The sequence below is a fragment of the Biomphalaria glabrata genome, chromosome 18 (assembly GCF_947242115.1).
Source record: "Biomphalaria glabrata chromosome 18, xgBioGlab47.1, whole genome shotgun sequence".
Classification (NCBI taxonomy): Eukaryota; Metazoa; Mollusca; class Gastropoda; family Planorbidae; genus Biomphalaria; species Biomphalaria glabrata.
The window spans coordinates 16,581,184-16,601,172 of NC_074728.1; the positions used below are offsets into that span (position 1 = coordinate 16,581,184).

Consider the following 19,989-nt stretch of genomic DNA (forward strand, 5'->3'; position numbering starts at 1 on the left):
TGCAGGATTTACGTCTAGGCTACACTAATTAACTATAGCTTCCCCCCCCCCCTAAAGAAATTGAGTTTTCAATAATGATTTGAAGTTAAAGATGTAATCTTTAACTAATTATCTACTTTTTGATTTGGGGATCGGTATCGGAAAATCATATTTGGCGTTGACATATAATATGTATTGCTAGATTTAAAAGGGGGCACATATCTTAAGGCCTTAAAAATTCTAAATTCTGTCACTTTTGTAGAGAAAAAAATTCTAGTTAAAATGCCCGTATTTAGAAGACATTTTATGGAAAATCAGGGTAGTGTGACGTCAATTAAATTAAAGAGGTAAAGAATCAAAAAGTGACAATGTGTTGTCTTAAGCTTTAATAAAATAAAATAATTAATTTTCCTTACAAGGTTTATTTTCCACTATTCTTTAATTCTTTTTTGTTATATTAATATTATATATATGATATTATTTGATATTATACTTTGTCGTCTTTTTGCTGGACATCTGAAAATCATAAATTATATATATGTAATATTATTCTCTAAATTTATGTATACTAATACAAACTCATATTTAAATTCCGATAATCTAAATCACTATGTCAATATTAAGCTAAATGCACAGGTCAAATAAATAAGATCTATAGTGTTCCACAATTGTGACTACGGTATCTTTAAAAAGGTAAAAACTGGGTGAACACCTCCCAATTTTTAAAAAATTGAATTCCTTGTAGATAGCTATGAAATGAGGGTTTATTCCACATACATTTATAAACTGAAAATAAGGGGAATAATGCAGGTGATGGGTCATTATCATTTTTAAAAAGCCTTAAGCTCTGGCCTGGTACCAGTACATGAAAAATAATAAACGATTCTACACCTGTCAACCACATCCATTTATAAACAGAAAAATAGGTGTATAATGCAGGTGATGGGTCATTGTCATTTTTAAAAAGCCTTAAGTCCTGGCACCAGTACGTGAAAAATAATGGACGATTCCACACCTGTCAAATTTAACCTGGAGTCAAAATTAATTTTCTGTTGTGAAAGGAAAACCATTATATTGGAAATGTAGAGAAATGGACCATGGGCAGTACCGTTACAGTAGTTTAGCAGAAAATTTCAAAATAAAGTAGATTTTAACTAATTTTGACGAGCTGTTCCGCAATAGTGACTACTATGTGTAATAGCAGAAAAGTTAAGACCTTAAACAAGCAATGACCTTTACTTTCAAAATTACAAGTAAATAGTTTCATGTGAATCCTTTTATCTCAACACATTTACTTGAACTAGAAAATTACTAAAGCAGGGTGACCCTGAGTTTGAGGATTGAATATGAGTTCATATTAACTAAAGAAAACAATTATAAAATATATTAACTTTTTCAAATAATTTAAAAAGTTTAGAAAGTGAATGTTGTAGAGTTTATATGTAAAACAAAACTGTCCTGTTAAGCAAAAACACACACATTTAACAACACAGTAGTAAACAAGTGATTGTAGAATATATAAAAATAACATCTTTTTTTTCTCTAGAAAATACATTTTATTTGTAGGCTTAATCCCATTGTAAAGTTGTCCAGCTGTTTACAATAAAATGAGTGAAAAAAAATATCTTAATACATTACTATGATTCATCTCATTACACTAAATAGTGGAGCAGATGTAAACTATTCAAAATAATACAATAAACCAAAACTAATATTTAACTTATTATTTGCTTGTATACCAAGATCTATCAAAGCAAGGTCAGAATATAATATCTTCAAATCAACAAAAGTATAAATAAGAAATAAATCGAGTTCTGTTCTGTTAAGTCATTCTCATACATGGGTTTTCAAGATCTGTATAGTTCACCTGCATTAACAAAAAAAAAAAATATAAATTAAAAAATTCAGACATGTTACTATGAATTGAGTTTAGGCACATCGGCACAATTTAGGCCATGTCGTGTTACTATGAATTAATAGAGGGCAATATATTCATGTAACCTATAGAAATAAAAAGCTTTCATGTATACTTTACAAAAAAAATGATTGCTACATTACAAATTTAAAAAAAAAAAATGCTGTACGTGTACAGACGAACAAAATATTGATTAGTTACTGAAAAGGAAAAATATAGTAAGACTACTCTAAGCAGACCATGTTATAGTTATCTATTGCCAATAGTATTAGTATATTTAAAATAGAATCATCATTTTGGTGGTAAAGATTAAGGAATCAACTTACACAATACTATCACAAGCTCCCAGACTTCATTTTTTATGTCAATCTATTTTGAAGACTGTAATAATAAGTGACGTCTCATTAGAATGAATGGTGCTGTCAAACCACTTCCAAAGAACAGAATAAAGTACACTGTCAGTTTTGCTTTGTTTTGGATGCCAAAAGGGAGATTCTGTTAAGAGAGAGAATACATTGAATTTGAAACACTTGTTAACCGGTGGTTGTTAACAACAGGCGAGCCTAACATCATTTTCCCCACAGACCACTACGATAAATGTTAGTTGCTTTTCATTTTTGCTAAGATTTATTTGAAACTTCACCCATCCACATATTTAAAAAAAAATGTTTTTTCTAATCCACAGCCTGTATTAGCCGGTGTCTACAGTTATAAACTAGCAACCAAGATATTTTGACATTTAGCGATGCTAGGCTGAGTGTTACAACTCCAACTGAGGTGGGAAGCTATAGATGGAGGAAAACAAATCCAACTTCCCTATGTCACAGAAGATACTGCCACTGGATGGAGGGAGGGGGGGGGGAGTCTACTAAAGAATGACTGACAAGGTACAGGTTGGCCTACAATGTGTCTAACCAAGGGCCTTGGTGTACCTGTATACATGATGAGCAAAAGCAGAACATACCCCCCAAACCCATGTCTGAATAGACTGGACAGAGGACGCTGTGATGCTAGAGAAAAGCTCAGTATATGTAAAGATATCATTGCTAAAAGGAGTGAATTCAATTACTTTTGACATGATGGGGAACATTTTTGTCTTGGATAATTTTTTGAAAAAAAAAAAAAAATTAAATATTTTGCATTGAAAGTATATATACATTTTACATTTTTATTTATACTCATTACAGTTAAGTTGTACAGTGTTGATTTTTTTCCTGCTAACAATACATGTGTCTGGCTTTATTCCTACCAATTTTCAGATCGATCCATCGCCAGCATCGTAAAAACTATAAAAAACAAACAAAATAACACTGACCTCAATGGACATTTCAGTTTTTATTTTTCTTTATAGAAGATATTGTGTTTCACATACAAGTGAAATTATGAACTTGTAGCAGATATTTTTATCAATAGACCTAGATATTGCAATTTTGTTAAAAACGCATTAGAATGTTCTTAGAAAATAAAATTGTTTCAGGCGATTTTGATCCCACTTAAAAAATATTTTGTTATTTTCTGCCATCACAACGCCGTCATTTTGTCCACACCACTCTGACATTTGTTGTAGCTCTAGACCCGATAATTTGTTTATTTCATCAATATTTACATTCTAAACAAGTGAAGTTCATAAATATAATTTATATTTGAAATTTATTTATAAATGAAATCAGATTAGTGAGCTAGAAATTTACTACTAATACTAGTTAATTTTCATTTTTTTTTATAAGTAGATCTATAGTCTAGGAAACTCAATTCTAACTTTTTATCTTTTGATCTGGAGGTGTGTCTCTTCCGTCTTAGCCAGCGAGACGCTCTCATCTTACTTGTTACATGTCAACCAATGTTAGGTCAAAACGTCACACAAAAATTCATAACTTTCTAACTGTTAAACATACAATCATAATTTATGCACCATTAGAAAGTTCTTTCAAAGTATTTTAACGATGTACTAACGAAAAATTAAAATAGTTTTTTCAAAGATAAATTTTTTTTCACCTCCCTATTATTATTAATATACTATAATAGATATAAAAAAAGCATTTAAAGTCACGACCCTAATTTAAACACAATCTTACTGATCCAGGAATGCCCTCCTGTTGCCATCCCTGACTCCGCCTTGCAGCAGATGTAGTAAATTGTCTTACAAGTGCACGGGAGGCCTGACTGAACACCATTTTGTGTCTTTCAAGTTTCAAGGATATTAAGCTTGGCTGAAAACTTTGTGCTGTAACCGGAACGTATGACAGATTTTCTTCGTATGACACGTAGATATCTAAAGATTTCACTTAAAGCATGTAGATCTAGATCTATTAAACTAACAAAATTGATGCTTACAAATATTTTTAATGCAATAAATAAAAAACAAAATAAAACAGACTAAGATTAAAATATATTGATCTAGATCAATAAAAAAAATTTAAAGAAGTGATGCATAGTCTGCAAACACAAATACTACATTTAGGGTTCAACAAAATGTAAGTCTATTCTTAAAAAATAAAAACCAAAAAAAAAACACGATGATCTGGCATAGTAAAATATAGATTGTCAAGTAAAAATGTTTATCAAATAAATATTTAAATTTTGGATTTAGAATCTATCTATGTGTGATTCTTCTTCTTCATTCTCATTTGCGATTAATAATGTTTTATCTTATCTTGCAGACATTCTTTTAAAAGAGAAGATAATTGCTTCGTAGGCACGTATCCATGTGTTATCCATGTGTTAATCTAGTCGTGCTTGTTAATTAGACTTAGACACTTAAAGTTACTTAAACTTCAGATTCAAAGGGGCTAAGTCATTGGTTTTCCTGGCTGATTCAGGCAACCCTTTTCATGCTCTAATGACACTACGGGAAAAAGAGCTTTGTACAAATTCGTCCTAGCATACAGTCACACGGAATAAGATAATTGTGCCTTTAATGCCTTTATCTCTATGTCTGTGAATTTTATTAGGTTCTGTTTTTTGTATTTTTGTAAGTTATGGTTCAGTGGTTGTTTTTTTTTATATATATATATATTATTGCTACTTAACAAAATCATGGCCATATTGACATTGGAAAAAGGGTGGTAATAGTAGGCTAACTATGTAAAACATCTAGATTCTAGATCAGTGATTCCCAAACTTTTTTTTCTTTCAATGTTTTCTGGTTCTCAGTAGACCCCTGCTTAAGTAACTTGTATTGCATTTGTGCAAATTCCATTTTTTTAAAACTAATTTCAAACTGTAGAAGTCGAAGAGTGAAAAGGTAGCTACATTTTAAGTTATAGACATCTCTCTTTTTTATTGAAAAATTCAAATTTAAACCAATTAAAAAACAATATGTATTACTGGAATCATCAAACACACTGGAAATGTGAGTTGTTGTTTTTTCAGGTTCATCATCCATTGCTATGAATATTATGTCTCATATAGAAATTTGTTTCCACGTCATCTATCCATCGCATTCGGGGTCTGCCTTTGGGTCGCCTGCCTTTTGGTTTTTGCCTGTATACAATTTTCGCCCCTCTGTTGTCTGACATTCTTTCAAGGTGACCTGCCCAATGTAGTCTGTTCTTTTTTATTTCGTTCACTATTGGTGGGTCTTCATATAATTGATATAACTCATGGTTAGTGCGTGTCCTCCACCCTGTTTCATCCTGTATGGCACCATAGATTTTCCTAAGAATTTTTCTTTCCCAAGTGTTAAGTAAATTTTCAGATGTCTTTGTCAGTGTCCAGGCGTGGAGACGAAAGGCCCAGGAGAGATCTGAATGAAAGGATGTGTTAAAGCAGGCCAGAGTCCTCCATGGGCTGTAGCGCCACTGGGATGGATATAGAAATTTGTTGTTCTATGAAGTAGTCCTTCAAACATTAAATATTTATTAATTAATTAATTTGTATTAAGTATTGTTTTAAAAGTTTTCACAAAGAGCAGTTTCTCATGTATTTTTTTATATTTTTCACAAGTAGCTCAAATATTTCACAAAGAGAAGAAGGAATGAAGATGAGTAACTGGCTCCTAACCAGTAAGCTTCAGGCAGTAGGGACTCATTAACATAGGTTTGCTACCCACTTAGCAGGAGGAAAGCAATTCAAACTTCTGCTTCCTTGCAGCTATACCTAAACATGGGAAAGGTTTTATGGGTCAACCCTGAGAAAAAATAAGGAGATTTGTGTAAAACAGTTTTTAAAACTACTTCAAAGGCTGGTAAAATCAATGTTTTAACTATTGTGTTATCTGTATTTGGCTATGAGGAAAGAGATGTACGACAAACAAATTAAACCATCATCTTCTCTATATGATGTCGATAAGAGATTTTGTGGGTCTATTCTGAACTTAATTATCTTTGAGTGTTTGAATTTTTTTTAAACCTTTATCTTTTTATCAGGGTGGCATCGTCTCAAATGATCTTCCAGCATAATTAGTTTCATATCATCATAAAGAGACACTAAGGCAACCGTTTGTTTGACAAGGAAGGAATGAAGCACAATATTTTAAATAATCAATGCTGTACTTATCTTTTCTTCAACATTAGTTTTATGTAGACAAAATTAAGCTATTTAAATAAGTACTGTATTGAAATTAAATACAATAATTTTTCGTTTCAATAGCAGGATAAATATTTAAAGGATTAACAAATAAATACAAATAATATAGTAGTGTAGGAAATAATTACATTAATGGGATGTGAAAATTGAAGTCATGACCTGCTTAAATAAAATACATTATCGTAGACCCCTATGAACATCTCATAGACCCCCAATTCCTTTTTTTCACTTTCTTAGACCCTTTGGAAGTCTTCATAGACCCCTGGGGTCTATATAGACCTTTTTGGGAATCACTTTTCTAGATCTATATCAATAAAGTCCGACGTAATTAGCAATATTGGTATTTGGTATTCCACTTTAATTATCAATTTAATGTAGAGCTACTTAAAAAATGCTGGGTACCATATACCAGAAATAGAGGACAAACGAGTTTGTACGGTATATGTAGGCTCCTACTATTTCAAGTCAATTAAACTCTCTTTACTGGCAAAAAGGAGGAACTCCCCAACACCGAAGAGACAAAAGCTGGGCTGGTTTTGTGTCATGACTATATGTAGGCGCCTACTATTTCAAGTCAATTAAACTCTCTTTACTGGCAAAAAGGAGGAACTCCCCAACACCAAAGAGACAAAAGCTGGGCTGGTTTTGTGTCATGACTATATGTAGGCGCCTACTATTTCAAGTCAATTAAACTCTCTTTACTGGCAAAAAGGAGGAACTTCCCAACACTGAAGAGACAAAAGCTGAGCTGGTTTTGTGTCATGACTAAAAGGCAGAGTAGCATACACGTTCCATTTGAACACAACATGTAAAAAAGTACATTACATAAAAGTACATTACATAAAAAGTACATTATATAAATGAAATATTTTATTTTTTAGATTACCAATATAAATTTAAGAGAATGTATGACAATAATTATTATTGTAGACGGGATATAGACTAGATCTATGAAAAATGCGAAAGTTTTTTTTTGTTTTTTTTTAAGTGGTGTAAGGAGAAAGTACTCAAAAAATTGTTTACTAAATGTATCTATGAAGAATTGCAGATCTACTATCTAGATCTAGAATCCAGTAGAGCCTATAAATCCTATATTATAATTTATATAGTAGAGGTATAGATCTGGATATCTCTATCTAGTATCTATAGACACAATCCGAATCTAGAGTAATCTAGGCTATGTCCAAACTACAGTACATCATATCATATATAATAATATATCTAATGACTAATGTAAATTCTAAATTTCAAATTTGTAATGAAAATGTATCGTTATAATTAATAATAAATAATATGAATCATGAATCAACTCACGCTAGTAGTAAGTAGGCTAGTACTAGACTGTGACTGAGACCCCGGACTGTAGATCTAGCTTAATCTAGAATTAGAATATTCTAGAAAGAGAAATTCAGAAATTTTGACTAAGAATGTCTAGTTGTAGGCATAATGGCATAATAGTACTAATAGGAATTTAAGTTCTAAATGAGTAAATCTAGATCTATGTCCAGTCCAAGCTACACAGTGACAGTCGTCACAGAATTCCATGACTGTAGATGAGAACCTTAACATCCAAAATAAAATTTAAAAAAACAAAGCAAATTCCAAGATCATTGCCAAAAAGGGAAAGGTGGTTGAGGTTCAGCCCAAATCAAATACAAGATTTCACACATTTATCTGTTTTCTTTTCACTTACTGACTTACTGTGCTTTAATAAAGCACAGTGTACCATTTCACATTATAGAGGAAAGTAGCTGGCAGCTAATGGCCTCTGAAAGAGACAATTGGAGAGCTTTCACAAAGGCCAGGATTCCACATTTGAGACAAAAAAAAATCCTTAGTGAGGACAGGTGTTAAAGACGAAAAGAAAACTTAAATAGACTGCTGGCGGATAATGGCTTTGTTTGCACAAGGTGCCAAAAAATATGCAGCTCATAATTGGGTTTGCATAAACACTGCACTGATCCTTAATCTTTGGAATTGAAGATATTGCCATTGAGGGAAAAGCAGATATTTGACCTGCACTTTTTTCTTTGAAAGAATATCAGGATATTGTACTGTAGACACCTCAGAAAATGCATTTTTGAACTTCCTAATACAGAAGAAAATGCTTGAGCTAACAGCACTTTACCAGATCCCCATGAGCTGATAAAGGGTATCTACTCTCATTTCACTAGTTTTGTTTTTACACACATTTCAGATCTCTTTCAGAATTGAAGATAATTACATCCACATGGATACACATAAAAAAAACAACCCTTTCAGACCTTGCGATTAATAGGGCAGATGATGTAAAAGTCATCTGTTTCTGTGGTTCATGGTTATAAGGGTGGCTAGCACAACGACCAACCGCCTTTACTTTTTCCCAACTAATGTCAGGTACCCATTAGAGCTGGGTGCCCAAAGATCCCAAAATTAAAAATCCCAGTTTTCACCAGGATTGGAACCTGGAACCCCAGTTCGGAAGCCAAACGGTTTGATGCTCAGCCACCGTGCCTCCAGCATGTGTATCTGCTCATATTTATAATATTTTGTGTGTGCATGTAATAATAAGAAACTGAAAGAATTTTTATAAAAGTAATATATGTTTTTCATTACATTCTTTCTAGATCTACATGATACTGAACTGTACTGCACACTACACTGGGTGTAATTTTTTATCTAGATTCTGATCATTCTCTAGACTCTGGATCTACCAATTTACATCTAGATCTACATTCTAGATCTACTATTGATCAATAAAATACTGCAATTACAGTTTGTGCACATATTTACCATGATTTTTGGTATGGAGCTGGAAAAGCCAAGATAAACTAGATCTAGACTCTAGGTGTATAGATCTAGAAATAACCCTTTTTTTTAACATTGAGATCTCATCCTGATAAAGTTTTATTGATAACTATAAAAGTTTAAGAAGAAATGGAAAATCAGGATGAAATCAACAGTATAATAGAAGGAACTTGTCGAACAATGTGTCCAGAAAAGGAAATGATTTTGTAAGTACATGATCTTAAACTTGACTTCTGCTCAATGCCTAATTACTTATTCTAGAAGTTAGCTGCTTATTCTGGATATATCTAAATTACATATTAATAAGATCTACTTAGCAGTCATGTTCATTTAAAGCTGGAAGTCATTCTCATTCAATCATTATGGTAGAATAATTATTGATCTGGTAAAGTTAAGAACCAAAATATTTTTTTTACATGTATATATATGTAATGAATGAGTGAGATGGATACAACATGATACAACCAAGGAGCACACAGTTGGTACAATATTTGTTCTTATAGTTATATTGTATGCGCTTAGAATATTGCCAATTAATGATTAGTTTTAAAAAATTTCAAGGCACCAAAAAACACAAAAATTTCACTGGTTCAACTTAGCTAAAAGACTGAAAATGGCTTAGCCCAGACTGGCTCACTACAAGTAAATAAAACAATGATTGCTAAAAACAAATATAAGTACTATAGATAGACCTTATACTCTAACTTACCCTAATAGGAAATAAGAACTGGTATACATATAAACAGCATCAGGAAACAATGAAATAGAATGAGCTATCTTGCTAGAAAGTGGAATGTGGCACATACATAACAGAACTAAAATAATAATTATAATTTGTTCTAGATAATCCAAATGAGTTTTGCATTTATTTCTGTTTTTTTAATGTTTGTTATTTGTTGTTTTGATGCTTTTGTCTACTTTATTTTTTTTTTAAAAAGCTTATATCAACTCTGTCCATCTGTCTGGTAAAAAGTTTGAACATGTTTACTTGGATCAAGTTAAAACTTTGCACAATTATTTATTAATAAAAAAATTATTAAACAATTAGTTAATTATTTGTTCATGACTAATTAATTTGTTTGATTTCAAAATAAGGGGAATAAAAATACTACTTAATGAGAGATGTGAATACTATATAAATGGATTTAGTCCCCTTATTATGTTGTGACACTTTTTTTTTCTCTCACTTTCCAATGTATCAAGTTGAAGTTTTGCATAATCATTCATAGTCAATAACAATACATGAATTGATCCAAAAATTAACCAATTAGTTATCATTTAGTACTAATTAATTGATTTTTTTACATAGCTGAACCCTGTAATTTTCAGCTAAATGATAGTAATTAGCATTTCCCCATAGATAGGCTTTGATTCTAAGAAAGTATTCTTTTTTCTATTGCTTGTTTTTTAATGTAAAAGAAATTCTGGTTACTAACATAAATCTCACTTAATTAAAATATATATAACTTTATATCTAATTTGAGTGAATTATATTCCATTTAATCATGCAGGTGTACATTAAGGTTTATATGGTTCGCTCTATCTTTATTTTTTAACACTTTAATACAATTTAAGGAAAGATATTCAAACTCAAGTTATTCTCTCTTTTCCCACATATTGCATAATTTATATGTAACAATAATCAGACCAAACAACAAAATGAAATGTATAGCAAAGTCTTTAAAAGTGTGCAAGAATTTATTGCACACTGACATAAAGTGACTCCAAACATTGGTTGAAGTTTTCAATCGGATATTGTTAGTTTACTTTTTCTTGTTTGTCTTCTGATATAGTTAAGTTATTTTAACTCTGTCTCATCTCAAATAGTGCAAAAGTCATTTTTATGTTGTTGTTTTTTAAATAGTTAATGTAATAAACTAATTTAGAAATAAAATGAATGTTTTATGAAATAAAAGGCTGTAAATTTACAAAATGCTTTTTGTTAGTTTAAATTTTGTGAAATGTAACTTGTTTGTTAATCCTGTTTTTTTGGCAGACGTGAAAAAGAGCATCTACTACATCCATTTGAAACACGCTTAACTGATGATTTGGGACAAGGATTACAAAAAAGGTAGCTTTATGTTTTATGTTACATATTATTTAAGTTACAGCTCAAAGATTAAAGAACTTTTATTTTAAATATTATTTATTTTCTTCTGTTTGTGTTGTGTATATATATATATATATATATATTTACACGTCTAAAAAACTCAATAATAATATTATATGTGAGCTTGGCTTCTAGAAAAATTTTCTTGCAACATCTACTAGTACAGTGTATAAAGCATAAAGCGGTTTAATTGGTCACTATCTGTGCTGTTTTTATGTAAATTTTAAAGATAAACTTAGTCATGAAGTAGAACAAACCTCTTTTGTGGCAAGTATTTTAAGTAAAGAGTTTATTTTTAGTTATCCAATCACATGTCAAGGCTGATTTTGATGAAATAGTCTCTACACTCTGTTATGATGATCTTGATAAACAGATTCCAACAAAAGCTACACCACCTGCTCAATATGCTCAATTGATGAATAGAAAATTTTACATTTTTGACATCTGTCAATTACATTAAGTCATGCTCTTCATGATTTGTAGGCCGCGAGACTACATTGATAAAATGATCATCATTTTCATTCACTTTTGTACTGTATGGCTATTATAAAAAAATATTGTAATTATCCTTACCAATTTATAAATTATGTCTTGGAAAATCAGATCAGTGGCAGATTACTCTAAAATGGTTAAAGAGTTTTCTAGACCTGCAGCAGGTCGAGCTGACACAGAACCAAACTGTCTAAGACCAGCTCCAGTCCTTCAACAAACTGTGGAGTATTTATTTACCAGGTATAAATATATTGCTGTGATATATAGAAAGAATTGTAATAGCTAACTGTATTTGGGTAGGGTTTCTTAATGTCACAAGAAAATTTGGCTTGCGCAAAAGACAAAAACTTTTATTTCAGAGACAAAATTACGTAGAATGGCTTCATCAATTTATAAAAATTAGTGATAAAATTAACACATGGACATAATTATTTTAACTTTTGAAGATTGTAGTTCAGTTATACAACTGTACTTGTTGAATTTATTTTATTTAAAGTATTTGAATTTCAACTCAAGATTATTGTTGCTTTACACTATTTCAGCGTAACATAATAATAATAATATCAGACTAAACTGCATTACTCAATGAAACAGTTTTTACTTCTCAAGTACTATGACAAAAATGTACCCACTGAAAAAGTTTATTTTGTTTAAAATTGTGTTTACATTACAAACATTTTATTTCTAGTATTGTACCTAAGACACATCCAGCTTGGAATATTGTCTATGAGTTTGTGTTTGATCGTCTGCGTGCTGTGAGGCAGGACATGGTCATTCAGGGAATCACTGGTACAGATGCTATTTGTTTACTGGAGCAAATTGTAAGGTTTCACCTGTATGCTGCTTATAGGTAATGACAGTTTTGCTTCAGCCATTATGTAGTTCATACATAGTTTGTTTTTCTAATGTCTGAGAATATAATTGGCATTTATGTGAAACAAAAAAAAAAGCTTTTGCCTGATAATAATTTATCTTTTCATTTACTACAGTCATTTTGGGACATTACTACAAGTTTGAAAATGTTATGGTTTGGATATTTGTATGTTTCAGGCAGATGGAGTTAATGCACAAGTTTACTACTTCTACTTGTCATTGAGTTGTTACTTTAAAGTCTTGTGTTGACACTGAAATAAATATTTTCTTACAAGTATTCCAACCCTGGATCTTAGAAAATATGATCAACCTCAACTTTCACAGTTTTTCTCTATTTCTTGAGTAACACAGTCTTTAAAATCTACTTCCAAACAATTATTATCTAGGTGTGAAAGGGCAATGATATAATTTCTTTTTTTCAAAATGTAGCTTCAATATAATAATAATATTAACAATAATTTAATTGCCACGGATATAAAAGACAAGGCACTTTGAGACTGAAACACACATAAAAAGGCAAATGAATCTAAAAATGTTTTGAACAGACATGAGAGCAGGTTGTTTTTTTTTTCCTTATCAGATTAAGAGTCATCTTAAAATAAACTTCCACTGCTGAAGAGGTTGAAAGTTTTTTTTTTAGTGTTTTTCAGATTTAGATCATTTGATACAAATAAAAATAAACAATAAAAACACAACTTCGTTTTGGGTTTTTATTAGGCTATAATTTTAATGAAGCACATTTTATTTCTTTAAGGTTGCGAGAGTCAAGAATAAGTGAATTTGACCCAGTTATAAACAAGCATCACCTTTTAGAATGTCTGAAAAGACTGCTTTACTTGTATCAGGTGAGGCCTAATTTTTAGTTTAGTTTAGTTTAGTGTATATAAATCTTTATTGATGTTTTATAATTTTTTTAAAAAGATTATTATTTTCTTATTGTATCTTTTTGTTTTCAATGGACTTGCATTCACTGTTGATTTGAATAATGTGTTGACACTATTTCATAAATATATTAATATTGCTATGCCAAATGCAGAATATGTGTTTGTAACTGAGTACTACCTCATTTTACCTTTTAAAACAGATGGCCCTTAAAACAATTATTTCTATGTATAAAAAGTTTTTTGGCTAGCAAAGGAAATTACCTTATCTTATCTTATATAATACAGACATTACTTCAAAAAAGATGATTACGTCCTACGTGTCATGCATTTAGTCATGCTAAATTACTTTAATAACCCCTACTACAAATCTAACTATTGTGATGATACATGTGCCTCTTAGAAATGTCTCTTAACCATTTGAGAATCTTGACAAAACAATCTACAAATTTAAAAGAGAAAAGCATTAGAAATGTTTTTGATCTCTTTTCCTGAGTGTTTGATAATCTCATGAGGTTAGATTTTTAAAATGATGATTATTATTTAAATGATTTTTGTATTATTACTATCTTACTTTTTAGTTTCATGTCATTGAGTATGTCATTAACTCCACTAATGATGTTCACTTTATAAATCTTCCTGTTGTTTTGTGTTTTTCATGCTGTATCTAGTTGAGGGATAGATCTACTTATTTGAACTATTGATCCAACTAATTGTAAATGACACAAATCATCTTTCAGTTAAAAAATAAACTGTTATGACTTCATCTAATACATAATTGTCACAAATTACATTGTAGATTCTGCAAAGTACTAATGTAGACAATCCATACTTGAAAATACACAGTAAAAAACAATTGGTATAATCATTTTCTCATATAGTTAGAAAGACCAACACTACTTTCATGTATTTCCATTGGTTTATTAAATCAACATCAAACCAAAACCAACACCTTCTCCCACAACCATATAAATTCTGTTTAATCCATGGACATTATTTGATGCAGACTATCAAGCCAGTTAACAATGCTCATAATCATCTTTAATTATTGTGCAATTGGAATTACAGTCCAAATATAAGTCTACTAGTCGACCGGCGGCGTAGCATACACCGCTATTTTGCAGGGCCAGCCTTAGGCTACTGCAACCTATGCGACTTCAGTGGGCCCTGCACTTTCATAGGACCTGCACTAATTCTAGGTGTATTAATTGTCAAATTAAACCATTTTATAACTAATAACAGATTTCCCTCCTTTCGATTTACCAGGATCTCCTGAAATTGCAAAATATATGAAAAAGTCCTGGAAATCTCCAGAAAGTATTAAAATCTTTTGAAAACTCATACAAATCTCCTGAAATAATAGACCAAAATTGTCATTTTGGGGTGTTATTCAATATGGAAAACGCCAATCCTACGCGAGATTAAAAAAAAAGGCATTATGCAATACCCGTAATTGTGGAGTCTAGTGAAAGAAGCTTCTCATGTTTCAAACTAATGAAGAATTACTTGAGGTCAACAATTCTCGTAGATAGATTGAAACATTTAGTAATTCTTGCTATTGAGCGTGATCTATGTAGGAAATAGAATTTTTATGATACACTGTATGACTTCGCTACACGCAAGGCTCATAAAGTAATTCTGTATGTAGTAAAGAATGAATAAAATGCATAGACGAATTTATTTTCTAATACAAACTTTTAATTTTCACTTATTATCATTATCCGTATCCCTACCCGAACTTGGCCCTGCATAGGGCTCCACAATGGTTAAGTCCGGCCCTGCTATTTTGTGACGGGTGAATACTACTTGTTCTCCACCCTTTTTTTTTTTTCGTAGGGTATCTCTAGTCCGTCCGATTTGCAGAAATAAAAGTGATCTTTAGATGAAGAGAATTATATATTTATAGCTAAGACTAACACATACAAACATCTAAACTCATACTAAGAATCGGTTCCCGGTCATTTCATCCCCGGTCACTTCATCCCCGGTCATTTCATCCCCGGTCACTTCATCCCCGGTCACTTCATCCCCGGTCATTTCATCCCCTGGTCACTTCATCCCCTGTCATTTCATCCCCTGGTCACTTCATCCCCGGTCATTTCATCCCCTGATATTTTCATCATCTGATCATTTTTATCTAACAAATTGTAATTTAATGTATTCATTTTTTATTTAAATGACAAAATTGTAACACGTTAATGTTTAAAAGGAATTAAATCAAAACTTATACTGGCGACATGATATCACGAGGATGGGTGAACTCCGCCTTTATTAGAAAAAATAAAACCTTATTTCAAGGCTAAAAATGACGCACCCATTTTCAAGAAAGAGCGATTGAAAAATAAAATAAAGTGAAACATGGTCGTACTTTCACCACACCTTGGCCTTTGATGATAAGTTATCAGCGGCATGGTCATAATTATTCTAATTGCACTTCTATCTCTCAAATGATTATTTACTTGGCCTTTGATCACGATAATATTATGATATTACAACCCCCACATCCAATAGAAGCGCTATAGCTAAGTACACACCCAGATTTACAATAAGATTTCTCATTAAGAAAACAAAGTGGAAGAGGAAACTCTATAAACGCATTAGTAACAAGTCATAAAATGTCAAAAAGCATTCTACATAATCATATTTATATATAAAATATTTAATTGGGGATGAAATGACCAGGGGTGAAGTGACCGGGGGATGAAGTGACCAGGGATGAAATGACCAGTCACCCAAGAATCATATCATATCATTGATATGATTCTCCATTTAATAGAACTCAATATGTGCCATTAGTTTCCTTGTATTAACAGACTATATTTATACAGTATTTACACTCAAATTCACCATTATTTACTTATATTAACTACTGGACCTATTCACTATTATTTACTTATATTTACTAGACCTATCCACTATTTTTTACTTATATTTACTAGACCTATCCACTATTATTTACTTATTAAATACTAGACATATTCATCCCTTGCACACAGTAAAATAAAGTATATATTAATTTAACTACATACCAGGTAACACCAGGTCATCACAGCAACAGAGTTGAGATGGAAGCAGTGTACCTATTGGATAACCTTGGTGATGTACATGCCATGTCTCATTATCTTGAGTTAGAGAAAAATCTAAGGTAGCCTAAGTCTTCTATCGAAATAAGCGTAGTGATTTAGCCATGTTCAGTGCCTGACTAAAATATGTCATCCTTTGGGTCATTGGATATTATACACTAACCAACTATTAGTGTATTTAACAAGTGAATTTTAACATCACATGGACCACTTTATTGTCTAAAGAAGAAAATTTTTTTTTTTAATGAGATGTATACATATATCTATAATCACCTTCACCTATCCTTTAGTCTGTTGGGGCACCACACAAGATTTGTCAACTGTCCTTCTCCGTTCCTGCTTGTCTTTTATCTTGGATAGAACCTCTATGCTGTCGTCCCATCCCTTTCTTTGTCTGCCTCTTCTTCTTTTCCCCGGTACTGTTTCCTGAAGGAAGGTTTTTTCGAGCTTTGAAAAACTTGTAATATGGCCATAGAGTATTAATTTTCCTTTTTACAGTAGTTAGCAGGTCAACGTTGGGTCCAATTGCTGTAATAACCCTGTCTCTAAATCTCTTTGTTTGTGATGTGGTCTTTAAATGTGGTACCTAGGATCTTTCTGTAGCACCTCTATTCCATTGCTAGGATCCTCCTCTCTAGTTCTGCAGAAGAACAAGCAGGTTTTAGACAAGGTCGCAGCAAAACAGAACAAATCCTAAACCTCAGAATACTGTGTGATAAATACCTTCAACACCATTAGAATATTTTCATGTCTTTATCGATTTTAAGAACCTCTACAAGGAGGCTATTAGTGTGATGTACTTCAATAGTACAGGTTTAAAACCACAGTTGGAGTAAGACAAGTCTGCCTATTCTCACCAATTCTTTTCAATATCTTCCTCGAAAGGATAATGAATGATGCTCTCAATGACTATGAAGTATGTAAGCATTGGAGGAAGAAGAATTACTAACTTGTGCTTCGCGGATGACATAGATGATCTAGCAGGGACAGAAGAAGAACTAGCTGACTTGTTGATGTGCATACACAAGACTTCTGCAGCGTATGGTATGCAAATAAATGCCAAAAAACTCTGACCAATTGCCAACAGGGCTTTAAAATCAGTATAGGAGGTGAAAAGCAGACAAGTGTCAGTAGTTTTAAATACCTCAGAGCTATTGTCTCAGGTGAGGAAACCAAATCTGAACTACTGACTGGAATAGCACAGGCCACAGCACCACTTGCAAAACTCAAAAACAATATGGAAAGACCAAGGCATAGCACTCAACATATAAGTCAGACTGATGTGCTCCCTGGTCATGGCCACATTCTTATATGCTTACAAGTCTTGGACACTGACTGCAGAACTAGAGATATCTATAATATGTTTATGTAATGTATTTTGTGATTTTTTTTCTTAATGTACTAGTTATTGTATGCTATAGATCAACATGTTTTTATAATTTATTTCTAGGAGAAGTCAACTCTTGTTGATGAGTTATGAAATGAGCAGAGCTTTTGTTCTTGGAAATTATTTGCATGTTTTACGACTCATGTGGAATCTACCCTGTGCTATGTGTTTGTGTGCAGTGAGCAAACATTTGTTCCTGATTCAAATGTTAGTGACTTTCTGTTAAGTAGTTTAGACTTGACTTCATTTTTATATAGCAATGCATAGGTAAATTAGTCACATTGGCTTGTATCAATACAGTTAGAAATGGTTTCTGGTTGACTACAAATATTAGAATCATCCAACAATATGAGTAATTATTGCATATTTGTTGTGGTTTTAAATACATTTTAATTTTCATTCTAAATATTATTTATTTTGTAAGCTTGGAGATTATTTATGACAGTACTTTAAACTGTATTTAAATGTTCCTATACTTATACTGTAGTGTGTAAAAAAACAACAACTTACATTTATTATTTATAGTATATTTAGGCCTTTATAATTTTTACATTCTTTCTTCAAGTTACATTTATATAAAGTTATTTTTTCTAAAGAAAGTTTTTAGAGATCCTCAACACAGCCTTCAGTGTAAAAAACTGCAAATTTCCATTGTTAAATCTTACCAAGCTACTTCATACCAGCTCAGATAAGGAAACATTAGATCTGTGTCTACAGTGTGGTCTGGTCGATATGTTTGATAACACTGCACTAGACTGTATATGTTTCAATAAGACATCATTTTCAAAACCTAAAGAACTTAAGGTAACTACTTTAGCCTTGCTCTGAATCAATATTTAAGTTACAACCTTAGAGTTAAATAGTTGCTCAACCTATTTCATGAGGTCACATTATATACAATGTTTAATTCACCAGAAATGTTACTATTATTGCATTCTTAAAGCAAATGAACAGTCTAGTATTTGTGCTATATAACTGGTGACTGTCACTTCCCGTTTCGCTGACGTCAAAGGCGAAGATGTAGTGTCCTCTCCAGTTTTTGAGGTTAGGGCTTTGAAAAAAAAGAGATGAAATCCTGGACATTATTTATGGTTTGAACGATGTTACCTACACAGCAGTTCTCCCTCTCTATAGCTGATGTGACCAAGGGATTGGAAATATCAAATACAGTTTGAGATCAGTACCTCTGCAGGTTCTGCCAGGTGTAGCACAGTGTGCCACAATATACCTAAGGGTCACCAGCTCCTGATTTTTCCTCAGGGTTGTCTCCTGAAGCCTTTTCCATGTTTGGTTATAGCGCAAGGCAGCGGAGTATTATATTTCTTAGACGTTTTAGTACTTAATTCAGTCATAGTTGTCTCTGTGCATAATAAGGAATTAACAAATATAATTAGGATATAAGAATATGATACATTGTAGAATCTTTAAAATGTACTTTTCTCTCTGCTTCTGAATCATGTTTCTATTGTTAGAAATAGTTTAAGATTTTTAAAAAATTACAATTGTATTTTTATTTCAGGGTGTGTCTCAATTATGTCCACTGGAAAAAATTTTAAAGACTATAAATGTACAAGATTTACTTTTGGGCCCAAGCTATTCTGTTGTTAGTCACTGCACAAACAATTCAAATGTAACTGATTCTGCAGGACTGAAAGTGCTAACAGACAACACCCAAAAGATGACAATCATAGACAATCCAGACAAAATGGCAAGACATGCTACAGTCAATAATGCAATTAGATGCATTGGCCAAGGTCGAGGCATATCTAGGAAATTTTCAAACAGTTGATGTGATAAAATAAAAAAAAATTGTTTTAGCTTTGTTGAATAAAGTTTGTTTTATTGACAACAAATTAAAAGTTTTAATTGATATTTTATTTCAACAATTTAATACAATATTAAAGTACAAACAGAAATCCTTCTGAGATTTTGTTTCATCCAACAAAAACAGTTTT

At 31.7% G+C, this 19,989-nt stretch overlaps 1 protein-coding gene and 1 long non-coding RNA gene across 5 annotated transcripts; one reads left to right on the forward strand and one right to left on the reverse strand.

The window, feature by feature from the left end:
• Positions 1-1,511: 1,511 nt before the first annotated feature.
• On the reverse strand, positions 1,512-7,322 carry LOC106062118 (uncharacterized). The gene is made up of 4 exons (XR_008775893.1): positions 7,308-7,322; positions 3,970-4,166; positions 2,221-2,389; positions 1,512-1,846 (listed from the first exon to the last, which is right to left on the reverse strand). It is a non-coding gene; the product is annotated as an uncharacterized LOC106062118 (long non-coding RNA).
• Positions 7,323-7,385: 63 nt separating this feature from the next.
• Positions 7,386-19,917, forward strand: LOC106062119 (SAC3 domain-containing protein 1-like). 4 transcript variants are annotated; one of them, XM_056017145.1, is made up of 11 exons: positions 7,446-7,535; positions 8,138-8,573; positions 9,028-9,414; positions 11,205-11,279; positions 11,922-12,050; positions 12,499-12,660; positions 13,438-13,528; positions 16,597-16,709; positions 18,098-18,241; positions 18,631-18,838; positions 19,554-19,917. In XM_056017145.1, the coding sequence occupies exons 3-11, from the start codon at positions 9,338-9,340 to the stop codon at positions 19,821-19,823; spliced, it is 1,269 nt and encodes a 422-aa protein (XP_055873120.1). In that variant the 5' UTR covers positions 7,446-7,535; positions 8,138-8,573; positions 9,028-9,337; the 3' UTR covers positions 19,824-19,917. The 4 variants fall into 4 exon arrangements, with proteins under 4 accessions (XP_013075841.2, XP_055873120.1, XP_013075842.2 ...); XM_013220387.2 differs by lacking the exon at positions 8,138-8,573 and having other exon boundaries at positions 7,386-7,535; XM_013220388.2 differs by lacking the exons at positions 7,446-7,535; positions 8,138-8,573 and adding an exon at positions 7,652-7,742.
• The last annotated feature ends 72 nt before the right edge of the window (positions 19,918-19,989 follow it).